Here is a 12685-nt window from a genome sequence, read left to right on the forward strand (position 1 = left end):
GGATGTATATATATACCAGAAGTAATGTGTACCAGACGTAATGACATGCTGCCCAACCTTATTATTTCTGTCCAAAGATACCTTCCTGACTTTCTCTATGCAATTCTCTAATTTTTCCTCTTCCATTAACAGGTTGGAACCACACCAGGCAACTAATCACAATAGTCCTGATGATGATCCCGGTTTATTAGGAGCCAGGGGATCGAAATGTCGACCTTTTAAATACAGTACTACATATATGACCATTGTGTTAAATCCTTTGCAGTAACTGTAATTGTGAACTTGCCATGTTATGTAACGGATTGCAAGCCACAAAATTGGCTCCATCTCTTTTTGCCTGTTATTTTTTTCCTTCACTCCACTTTTTGTTGCTTTGAATGATAGGTACAGGACTGTGCCCGATCACTTGTTTGTATATCAATTGTTATTACTACATCTAATACAAAATAAACACCTGTGGCCCGGCTGGGTACACGGAGTGAATCTAATTTATAGCACTGACTCTGGTCTATAAATCTATTTTACACTATTGTGCTCCCTTACTACTAGGACCTTTGTTCTGTATAGTGCTCAGTGCTTGAGGCACTTTCTGATGTTCTGTCGCAGACCCTCCTCCCCCTTGAGGTGAGGCTGTGGTATCTATAGATGTCTCTATCAGATGTACGAGTTACTTACCTTCGGTAACGATGTATCTGGTAGAGACGTTGTCTAGCCGCAGATTCCTTAACGCCCACCCATCCTCCCCGTTCTGCGAGGACCTTGCCAAGTGCGCTTCCCCACTTTGCCTCCTTTCAGTTGCCATTGGTTTTCTTACAGGGTGCTCACCCTTTTTAAAAATTGTCATATCCGGCTGCTTCCCTCCAGGTGGCTTATTTCCTGTAAAACGGTGTCTTTTGATTCCCCATCATCAGGAACTGCTTCTCCTGTTGCTTTCCCTCCCTCTCGCCTTCTCCATTGACGCAGGCTATTGTCTCCTCTATAGTTGCCTACTTGGGGATCTGCTGGGCTGTGTTTCGGCCTCCCTCTTACTATAGGGGAGGTGCTATTCTTTTCATAGCTTCTCGCAGTAGACTGTTGTTCTTCCTGTGCCCCGTCCTTGTTGGCCGGCACATTTCTACGTGGTAATAACAATCTACCTTTGTCTGTTGAGATATTCTTCTCTTGTTACTCAGCCTGTGGGGAGGGACCATGCTTCGCTTTGCGGGGTTCTTTGTCAGAGCTTGCTCTGCCCTTGTTCACTTGCATGAAGACAGTGTCTAAGACTGTCTTTTATGATGGTGTTTTGCACCATCCTCCTTCTTTCTTTTACAAATTTACAATCTTAGCACACTGTTCCCATACTTTCACAGTTTTGTTGGTGGCTCCGCGTTGTGCCGCAGAAAAGTTTCTCTTAAGAAAACTGACATCAGCGAGCCGGGAGGGACTTATATGACCTCGCTGGCGTCAAGTCTGTGGACGACTTCAGGGTGGAGTCGTGAGACGCTGTCCCCCGGCGCGCACAGGTGCTGGTGCAAAACAAATTCCGGATCAAGTCTGACGCCTGGGGATATTCTAAGTTAAGGAATCTGCAGCTAGACAATGTCTCTACCAGATACATCGTTAACGAAGGTAAGTAACTCGTACTTTAGGATCCATTCACAAGGTGAGGAATCTGCAGTTAGAAGTATCTATCAGAAAAACAAGTTACCTTTTGTAACGCTCTTTCTGGCAGATATTATCTAACTACAGAATAACTTTCGTACCAGATGTGGATATTCCTGAATAGTTGGGTCCACAAATTTGTGTCCCATGGAGGATCGCTGACAAATTACCTGGTTGTAAGAGCTGTCGACCCTTATTGGTATATTTGCTGGCCAGTGTGCAAATTCTTTCGAGTTTATCTAGTCTATAATGAGTAACTGCCACTAAATTGTTCAGTGCATATATGAACCCGTTTCAACCACCATATATTTAGAGGATAGGTTATTAATAAAGATTAGCTGCCTGTTAAATGTTGTTTCGCTGATGATTTTCTGACTTTGACCTGTCCAGTTAATCATCTGATTTTTTCTACTTAGTCAGTTTAGCCTATTTCCCAATATTGTACACATAATGCCAGGTTTCTGGTCTATATGTTATCATAAAAATCTCCTGGTGTTGCCGCAGGTGTGTCCTAAGAGGACTACAAATCTTTATCCTGGCAACCTGGAGTGAAGTCCATGTTATGTAACCTAGGAGAAATCCGTGGTAAGTTGATACGCACTCTGGTGTGTAATAGGTACATATGCACAACCCAAAATCTATAGTTACAATATCCAAGATTAATCAATAATTTTGCTATAGGAAAATATAATGGCTGTATAAACAAATTGTGCGAAAAGTCATTGGTTATTAGAGCAAAATGGAGAATGCTCTATCTCGCTGTCCCCTGTAAATGATTTATTGCTGTACCCTGTACAAGGTTTAGGGGTAAAAAGAAATTCCACAAAGCCTTTTTTGCATGTTTTAGAAAATGTAGACCACACAAAAAGTCCAACAAAATTGTTACAGATAAATATAAAAAATGCAAAGCTAGAAACCTTGTATAATGTTAATATGATCTGCTAAATGAACCTTCAAAAAAGAAAAAAATGTGCACACAAATAAAACAAAAGCAAAATGGGGTGAACTATCTGTAATTGGTTGGATGCAGGACCTGGCCACAGGCTATGCATTTTGACCACACAGGCAGAGGAAACACAATTGTACATCACACAGGGAACATTCCCATCCCAACAGTAATATAATTATTCTCTCCCCTTCGCAAACTAATCTGCTACAAAAAAAAGAATAAAACTGATGGGCAAGCGCGGACAGGGGCACTTTGTACCTCCAATAACGTCATTGTGGTGCTAATCCTGCGGTTGACTCAGTCTGTGTGCCCTGCCGCTCTGGAGAGCTACTTCAGAGGTTTGGAGGATCCAGTCTCTCACCTGCGATCTTCAAAGGTGAAATCTGCCAGTAGGTAGAGACTCCACAAGAAAGATAGTTATCAAAGGTAAGTAACTTTTTCATATATACATCACTGTGCAGGTCACCAGTTTCTGGTTATGGTTCAGATGGCATTTCATTTGAAAAGGCATTTTTGTGGTTTGCCTATTGTAACCTTTTTGCATTTTGGACGCATTCGCTTGAAACTTTGGCAGTCAGCTATATTTTAGCATGTCAAGTACTGTGGAGATCCACAGGAAAAATGTTAGGGGGAGATTCAACTGCAAAACTTTCTAAACTCATTGTAAATATCTTCTCATGTGAAAATCCTAACCGAATATAAGAACAATTAAACATTTTGTACACAACTATATTTTTTCTTCCAGAAATTGGTAAATGAAACATTCCAAAAGCTCTGGTTTACGCCAACACCACAAAATGATAAAGAAGCAATGACGAGAAAGATACTAAACATCACAGATGTGGTACGGAGTTTTACTTGATATTTGTTTGCTTTTGATATATTTTTTTTAACTGTATAGGGTATTTATTTTCGTTTCTGAAAGGCAGCAAATAGAGCTTTTACTGTGCAGTATAGAAAAGAAATAGAGTACCCATATTTTACTTAAACTTGTGTGATGATAAATCTCACCATTTGGGGGGACATGAATCTACTGCTTACATAACAAGTAATTTTAATTGTAAAGGGTTTACAAGAACATAAATAAAAGTGTAGGAGCAATATGCAGTTTTCTTGACTCACAAGCAATCAATGGTTCAATCTGTTTTAGACCATCATTTAAAAATTTGTATCAGTTGTTTGCCAGAAGAAGTATAGCATGGTTAGTCTCTTGGCGGTTTAACTTGCAATGTGATAGTGGCATTTTGCTGAAAGGAGGTAGTTCTCAAAAATATTGTGAAGTCAGTTCCATGGTCTTTCAAGATGTGTTGATAATGCATAGGATCAACTACAACTAGTAACGTGTACAAGCAAATCTCCGATTTTAAACACAGCAGATAATGTTGTGCACATGAACGAAAAAGATTAATATGAGGAATGGAATATGTGCTGGCTTGTTTTAGGAAGGTTGTGACACAATCATAGTTGAGCCTGGTACAGCTTAAAATACTGTGTAGGATATACTGCACAAAATTATTTACTATTGGAGGCATGCGCAGTCTTGAAAATAAAAAGGAAAGAGGGCATTTACCCACACTATATGGGGGTGTGTTAAAATAATTCAGTTCTAGGGCAAGATTGAAACGCCTTATTCTGAGATTCTGGAGTGGGATCTAATTTGGTTCACAGGTTAGATATTTTACACGTATTTGGGGATGTTTATTTGAATAAATACGATAAAATATAGTAGGCCTTTAGACTAATGGTAGCCATGAGTAATGTAGTAAAGAAGTCCACTTTCCAAGTGAATGAAATTTTACTTCGAGACATAAAACATTGTAGGACTGTTGAGCAAGTGGTGTACCGGTGGGTGGGAGCGGCTGAACTCCAAAATGTCAATTTTCTGTCCTTGGCATGAATACGTTCGGTTCCATTTTGCACAGGTATAGAACTGGATAATTGAATCTGTGGTATTGGCAGGTATGTGAATGGAGGAGTTAAAGACTAGAAACTGTAGAGGTGGACACTAGTGCAATGGCCTTGTAGGAGCACAAATAACCAATCTTAGTGCAGTGATGGGTAGAACGGAACAAAGTACGATCATAAGTTCTTGTTTGCAGGTTTGCTATGGGTACTTTTGTCCCTACTGATGGCTCATCTCTATAATCCCTTCCAGGCAGCAGAAAATTCTCATACAGCAGTAGCTCCCCATCCATAACCTAGTAGCTCCCGAGTTGCTCCAGTTCAGGCTCCTTCAATCCGCTGGTTATGATTCAACAGAAAGCTCCACCCAGTGTGCTGACCTCAGTTCCTTTCTCGACCTGTCAGACATTGGTCTGAAGCTCTCTTTTGGGTTTTCAAGTTAATTACATGAAAATTGAGCAGTACACTCTTTTTCACTAACTCTTAGCTTCTTCATCAATAGAGACCATCTTTCGTCCATACGATCTCTTAAGGCAGAGTAAAAATTAAAGATCACAGTCCTACAAACTTTACTTAGTGAAAGTCACCAGGAAAGACACTTCGTACTCTTGTTATAATCCAGATAAGTTATTTCAGACCATGAGAGCTAAAACGATTTATCTCACCACCCCCTGAACCCCACAAAAAGCCTTATTAAAAGAAAAATTTGAACAGGGAACCATTTCTTAGGAAAAGCTCACCTTTCCTTGATTATGTTGCCTTGTGTGATTTTCGAAACCTGTGCTGCAACCGGAGCTTCCGTTGCTGACATGAAGTGCTTTTCAGACTGCAATCAGGCATGGAAATATATAAATGACTTACACAATCCTTTGGTGCATCGCTTTCTACCAAGATACTGTCTGTACTGCTGCCACCAATTAGTACAGATTTGGTCAAATCAGTGCCTACCTCAGTGTCATCTTCAAGATTTGTTCCAAGGACGGAGCACCTGTCTCAACGCCACTCTGTACTGACTCCTCCTTAGATTCAGAGATGTTTGTTAAATAAACGCATTCTTCTCTGACAGTTAAAGGGCGACCTTTTAAGATTGTAGCCCCAGTCACAATTTGTACCAGGTACGAAAAATTAACCTGCTTATAGACTCTATTCTGCTTGGATTCTGACACTCTAAAGGTGTCAGGCTATCATCTCACTGAGGAGGACAACAGTGAGGTGCATAGTCAGCTACGTATGCAGTATATTGATGCTGCTTTGTATATAGGCCACCAGAACGACAGCGGGCTGGAATTGTCACCTGACACAATGAATATTCTACTGCCCGGCAGCTTAGGAATTTCTCTCATTATCGTAATTATTACTGCATATCTGATAATAACCTCTAGCCGCAGATTCCTTAACTTAGAATATCCCCAGGCGTGAGACTGGATCCGGAATTTTTTTGCAGCAGCACCTCTGCGTGCCGTGGGGCGGCGCCAAACGACCCCGCCCTATTGTCTTCCTCGTGCGTGACGTCAGCGAGGTCATATAAGTCCTCCTGGCGCTGATGTCAGTTTCCTTCTTTTCCGCGTGCAACGCGGATCCGGAGTGAGCTCCTCCGGCCTCTTTTCCGACACTTCGCGTCAGGAAAAGTGTGCGATGCCTACGGGATTCAAATCTTGTCATTCTTGTTCGCGGCAAAGGTCCGCGACAGACCCGCATCTTATTTGTATGTGGTTTCTGGGCGAGCACCATAACTTCACGGACTGTCAAGTCTGCCAACGTCTGAAACCGAAGTCTCGGCGGGAGTGCCGTATGAAGCTTCTCAATGCACGGCTGTCCGAGTTGTTTCGCCGTCGATCGCCCTCTGGGGTCCAAGGCCGTCGTTCTCCACTTGGTAAATCGAGGTGCTTGTCTCCTAGGTCATCGACCTCACCTTCTTCTGTTGTCCCGGAACTTTCCGGACGTGCGCTCCAGACGGTCATCCCCCCGCCCCCCCTCTCCTCCCTCCCTCTATCTGCCCTTTCCAGGTGTGGGGGCGGCTCGGGCCTTGAAGGCCTCCCTTGGGTCCTCTCCTGTTTCTGGGGCGTCCTGGGGACCTCCGAATCTTGTGGGGTCCCCGACGGACTCGCCGGTGGGTTCTCCCCTGGCGCTAATTGAGCACTTGCCTCTCAGGAACGTCGGAGATGTGGTGTCAGGGCGCGGCCCGGCTGGGTCCCCCTCTACGCTCTATGTGGGGTCGTTAGGGTGCGGCCCACGTGGGTCCCCCTCTTCGACCCATGGTACCTCTGCCACGCTGCATAGCCCCGCGGAGTTTCATGTGGCGCCGCAGGTGGGTGCCCCTGCTCATAGCCCTGACTTGAGCACACCCCAGCCTTCCCGGCAGGCAGGTGCCTGTCCTGAGCTGGGGTCGGCGCCAGAGGCTCGCTTCCTGGGCTCGCCTCCGCTCCTTTCTCCGGACTTGGAACCCGCTCTGGATGATGCGGAGCCGGCACCAGAAGATAGCCTCGTCGGCCCCGGTGACCTCTTCTTCTTCAGAGGGGGAGCTTGTCATAGTTTGGCACCGGAGGCTGCTGAGTCGGCATCTGACGAGGCACAATCGGCGCCGACCTGTGTCATTTAGACACCGTGTCGACGCAGAGTTCTGGATTCTTCTATTGAGGCCTTTGGAGAGGGTTTGGCACCGCCCTCCCGCCCAGAGTCGCTGGCGCTAATGCTACCAGTGCCCCCCATGGAATTTGGGGAGCCTCCTCAGGAACTCCCAGATCCGACAGGCTGTTCGCCTCCCCAGGAACCCCGTCAGAAACCTGGGGCATTGGGCGCACCCTCAGTGTCTTGAGAAGGTCAGCCTACAATCCCCCCCCACTGATGAGCTGTTTTCCCCTCCGCAGAGGGCTACCGAAACTGGTGCGGCATTTTTTTAGAGTGGTCTCTTCAGCCACCCGCATTTTAAATATGCAACCCCCCTCTACCCCTTTGTCGGTGGACCCCTTGCTGGAGGTCCTCCACCGTGGGTCCAGCAATGTGGAGCCGCTTTTGCCTTTTGAGGCTTCCCTTTATGATGGTCTCTTGGGTACCTGGTCCGACCTGCTTCAGGTGATACGGTGGCACGTTCAGTTTTGCACCACCGCCGCCCGGCTCCACATGATCCGGTCTGTCTTTTTGTGCACAATGATGCGCAGGGGTTTGTGTTGCAGGCTGCCTTTCCTTCTCTGCCCCCTCTAATGCTTCCTCCCTCTCGGGAGTCCAGGTGACTTGAATCCTGGGGTAGGAATGTCTTTGCATCCACTTGCGCAGCCCTTTGGTCCTTAAATACTGTGTGTGTTTTGGCTTGGGCTACTTTGCCCTGTGGGACTCTGCAGAGTCTTTACTTATTGCTACCTCGCACTGATCTCCTTCACTCCATTTGTGATGGGCGCAACCTGGCTGAATTCACAATCTGTTCAGCCTTAGATACTGTGGATTCTTTGGACCGAGCCATGGCGAGTTCTGTTGCCTTAAGGTGTCACGCTTGGTTGCGAGATAGTGTCTTCCCTGAAAATATCCAGGAACGTCTGGTTAATTTACCCTTTGACGGGGTTTTGCCCTTTGATGCTCACGCCGATTCGGCTCACCGGCACCACTTGAGTCCGCCCTGCCGTCCGCAGACATGACGACAGCGAGGTCACATAAGTCCCATCCCGGCGTGCTGACGTCAGTTTCCTTCTTTTCTGCGTGCAATGCGGATCCGGAGTGAGTTCCCTTGACCTGTTTTCAGGTCTCTTTTAACGCCTTTGCTGAGACCGAGACCCCACAGGCTTCGCTCGCCCGCCAGTAAGTCCTGCAGTTTGTCACCGAGGCCCTGTCCTCGTTCTGCAGAGGGCGCGGGTTCCTCTCGAAACGTGCGCCCTCGCCCGGTGCCACATTATCTGCCGTTTCCTGGCCTTGGGGCGACAAGGGCCCAAATGAAGGCCTATGCTACCTCTCTCCAGGCTTCTATGGGCCCCCTCCTCTTCTTGAGACGTCAGAGGATCCCTCGCCATGCGCTGGGTATTCTGCGGACTCGCCGGCGGATTCGCCCCCGACGAGTTCGGCTTCAGGTTATGGAGGGGTGGTGTCGTCTAGGTGCGGCCCTACAGGGTTCCCCTCTTCGAACCACGGCGCCCCTGCCTCGCTGCAAAACCCTGTGGGGTTCCCTGTGGTGTCGCAGGAGGTCACTGGGACTCACTCCTCGTCCCAGAGTCTGCCTCGGTCCTCTGGGCAGGCGGCTGTCGTACCTGAGGCCGCGCCGACGCCTTTCCTCCCCGGCCCAGGTGACGCCGCGGGTGGAGGCCGGGACCCGGGGCGCCTTCCTGAGTTCCCTCGGTCCTCTGTGCAGCCGGCTGCCTCATCGGAGGTCGAGCCGGCGCCTATTCGGCGCCGTTCATTGGCCGCTTTGGCTCCGACCCGCCCCTTTCTCCTATGAGGCACGTGGTGGAGGTCGACTCGGCACCCCTGGTGGACACTTCGGCGCCGATCGAGTATACACCGGTGCCCATGGCAGACTCCTTGGCGCCGTCCCGACGTCGGATCATCGACTCTTCCCCGGATGTTCCTTCCTCTCCGGAGGGTTGTCTCCTCTTCACCGGAGCCTGGACGCCACATCATTGCCTTTTCCCCGGCGGCTTCCAGGGCGGGTTCTATGCCGTCTCTGCGTCCACAGCCCCTGGATCCGCTCTTCCACACCTTGGAGTTGATTGCCCCACAGGCTTCTCCGCCTTTTCTGGAGCACCCTCAGGCCCCTCACTCGTCCATGGGTCTTCTTTGTTACAGGGGCTGGCCGTTTCTTCCTCCAGCAGGGCACGGGGACGGACTGCTTAGTTTGCAGCCTTCGCCAACGGAAGAGTTGCTCTCTCCCCCACAACGCCCTACGGAGGCGAGTGTAGCCTTTGTCCGGGCTATTTCCACGGCCACCAGCATTTTGCGAATGGGCAACCTGGTCGCTCCACTCCCAACGGACCACTTGTTGGAGGTTCTCCACCAGGGCTCTGGTAGAGGGGAGCCACTTTTTCCATTCAAAGCTTCGCTCCACAACTCTCTTTTGGGGGCCTGGGGGCGTCCTGCTACGGGGGATCCAGTGCCTCAGCCGCCCCTCCACCGCCCTGACCTGCACAATCCAGTCTGTCTTTTTTCCCACCCATTTGCCCAGGGCCCTGTCCTGCAGACTGCTTTTCATTCCTTGCCTTCAGTGTTGCTCCCTCCATCACGGGAGGCCCGGTGGTTGGACTCCTGGGGGCGTAACATTTTCACTTCCACTAGTGCTGCTCTGCGCGCACTCAACACACTTTGTGTGTTGGCCAGGGCTACCTCCGGCCTATGGGATTCCGCTGAGTCCCTTCTGTCTCTACCTCCCACGAAGGTGTCCGTGCTGATCTGCGGCACCATGTGCTGGATGGTCGGGAGTTAGCTGCATTTATTCTCTGAATGAATGAATGAATACATTTATTTCTGATTACTCAAAACCATTAAAATAGGACAAGAAAACATTAAATAGATAAAACCATAGGCTACGTTAACAGAAGAGTCATTAAAATCTAAAAATCATTAGTCCGTTCGTTCTCAGCCTGCACTCTTCCCTGGTCTTAATAGGGTGAGCTGTGCAGTCTCGACAGGCTATTACCTCAGTCCAAGAACTGGCCTGATTATTTAGCTGGAAGAGTCCATCAGTTTCCGTCGAGTCTGTTGAATAAATTTGCCAAAACTGGCCATGTGTTTAACTGTTTCCAGTGTATACAGATGTTGCACAGCCTCCTTTACTGTTCTGATCCCTTGTTGTAATAAAATTGGCTTAAGGTACAGTCTACGCTCCAAGCCCAAGGCTGGGCAACAAAGTAAAATGTGGGCCAAACTCTCCTGTTTATATTTGCATAGCCGACACTCCAGGTCCTTATCGACTTTGTGGGATAAAGTTCTTTAAGGGGGAGAGGATGTAACCTGAACGCTATGATCCTTTGAAGCGCTTGTCTTCCCACTGATTGTGTAAGATGTAATTTAGACTTGTGGTCTGTATGTGGAAGGCTTTGGGTTTCATGGAATCCTCTGACTTCCAGTGACTTTAGGTCTGAGGTACGAGAGCACAGGCGAACCTGTTTTTTTATCGCTCTTTTGATGGCGATATATGTGGTTATCTTGGGGTCCCAGTTTTCCACTGCGAGACTGAGATCTTCTTTGGCGATAGATAGATTAGTTGCCCAGGGGTTGTCTGGCTCCAGAAAGATACTTTTTAAGATAAACTTCATTGTGTTCTCAGTTGCCATCGTGACGAGAAAAAAGTATTTCCTCAGGGCAGCCATCTCTACCAGTTTTTGTTGGTTTAGATTAAATTCTAACCGCACTAGATTGTTTCTGGTGCATGCGGGTAGATGGAATATCTTTTTGTATGCCGAGCAATGAATTTTTTCTAGAGCACTTGTTAATTTCCCTGGGAAGGCCAGTTGTGCATAGTTAAGTGATGGTATTAGCTTCGCCCTCAAGACTCTTTGAATTGTGGTTGTAGTGGGGCTATGTAACGTAGCGTAGAGCCTGCCGAGGGCGTAGGTGATGCTTTTTCCTTTTGTGCCTATTTTGTCGAGGTGGACACCAGGGCGCACTGTTTCAGTGAGCCACACTCCCAAGTAGTTGTAGTGTGCGGTATAGTCCAGAGTCAGCTGTCCTAGCCTCCATTTTGCCCGTTTTTTTTTTTCGGGTAGTGCCCAAAGATTATTATTTTTGATTTAGATTGGTTGGCAGTCAGTTTGTTCTTTCCATTGTAAATTCCAAGGGCCGAGAGAACTTTTTGTAAGCCAATTTTGGTGTGGTCAAGGAGAACCAAGTCATCGGCATATTGGAGTAGTTGGACCTTAGTATGACCGATCCTCGGTGTTGCTAGTGATGCTCCAATCAGGGCTTGGCCCATGTCGGCAGTGTATAAATTAAATAGCATCGGAGCTGATACACATCCTTGTTTCAGGCCACAGTCTGTATCAATTTTCTCTGTGGCCGAGGCTGTCGAAAGTTTGATTCTGACCCAAGTTCTTGAATATAGTGATCGAATAGCTTGTAGTAAAGAAGGCTCAATGTTCCAGCTTGCAAGCTTCTGCCAGAGAATCAAACGATCAACCCCGTCGAAGGCTGCCGTGTAATCAATGAAACATGCGAACAGCGGTCGACATTTTCGTGATGCAGCCTTCTGTGCGAGGTATGAAAGTGCTATGATGTTGTCCAGTGTTGATGCTCCAGATCTAAACCCTGTTTGATAGAATGGCAAGAGGCCCTCATTGCTGACCCAATTTGAAAGTTCCACCAAAAGGGTGCTTGCATAAGCCTTGCCCTCGATGTCAAGCAGGGCAATCATGCGGTAATTTTGGGGGTTAGATTTTGGTCCTTTCTTGTATATTGGGTGCAATAGCGACCCTCTCCAAGAGTCAGGTACGTCCCCGAGGAATCGGCATTCAGCGTATAGCGTGGTTAGTTTTTCTGTCCAAAACTCTCTATCTTCCTTGAACAGGGAGCCCGGCAGCCCGTTTAGTCCTGGTGCCCCATTGAGCCTAATCTTTTTTAAGATTGTGCTAACCATCTTTTTTTCTGAAAAATCCGAGTGGTTCACAGTTATTGAGGGATGGGTGCAGACAACCGGGCGTCCAACCTCGTCCAGGTCTTTATTCCGAGGAGTTGTACTTCCTTCTTCTTGATACAAGTTTTTCACGTGAGCTGACCAGGTGTCAGCGTCAAGAACATTCTCTGTTCAGCCCTGAATGTCTCTGATTCTCTTGCCTGTGCTATGGCAAGCTCTGTGGCCCTCCGCCGCCATGCTTGGTTGTGGGATAGCGTCTTTCCAGGGAATATTAGGGAGCGTCTTCTTGAACTGCCTTTTGATGGGATTCTTTTATTTAACACCCACATGGACTCCTTGCGGTGCTCTGTCCTACTCCCCCTCCGTAAGCTTCAGCTTGTTGGTCTTCACTTGTCTTATGGGAGGCGTTTATCCCACCTTTCTCTTTGGGCCTAGTGTTTCGATTGGCCAGTCTGTGTGCTGTGTGTGGCTTGGAATGCCTTTAGGGTCCTTCAGTTGACCCCTCTCTACTTTTGGCTGCTGGTACAGCCCTTCAGCTTTTGTGGTGTGTTTTTTGGCTGTTAATGAAGCCGTATAGGTCCTCAGGTTGGACCATCTGTGTATTTTTTTGTGATACCCACAGGTCTTTTATGTTCTTAGCCTCTGCT

The 12685-nt window shown here is 47.6% G+C and overlaps 1 protein-coding gene across 14 annotated transcripts in view; it reads left to right on the forward strand.

The window, feature by feature from the left end:
- The window catches only part of NIPBL (NIPBL cohesin loading factor), a 1942504-nt gene that overhangs the window by 1382212 nt on the left and 547607 nt on the right, over positions 1–12685 (forward strand). For all 14 annotated transcript variants that reach the window (XM_078674965.1, XM_078674957.1, XM_078674966.1 and 11 more), the window contains one exon: positions 3336–3434. In XM_078674965.1, the coding sequence (XP_078531091.1) occupies positions 3336–3434 (99 nt within the window). The remainder of the gene's footprint in view (positions 1–3335; positions 3435–12685) is intronic.

Source organism: Lissotriton helveticus, chromosome 2_1 (genome assembly GCF_964261635.1).
Source record: "Lissotriton helveticus chromosome 2_1, aLisHel1.1, whole genome shotgun sequence".
Classification (NCBI taxonomy): Eukaryota; Metazoa; Chordata; class Amphibia; order Caudata; family Salamandridae; genus Lissotriton; species Lissotriton helveticus.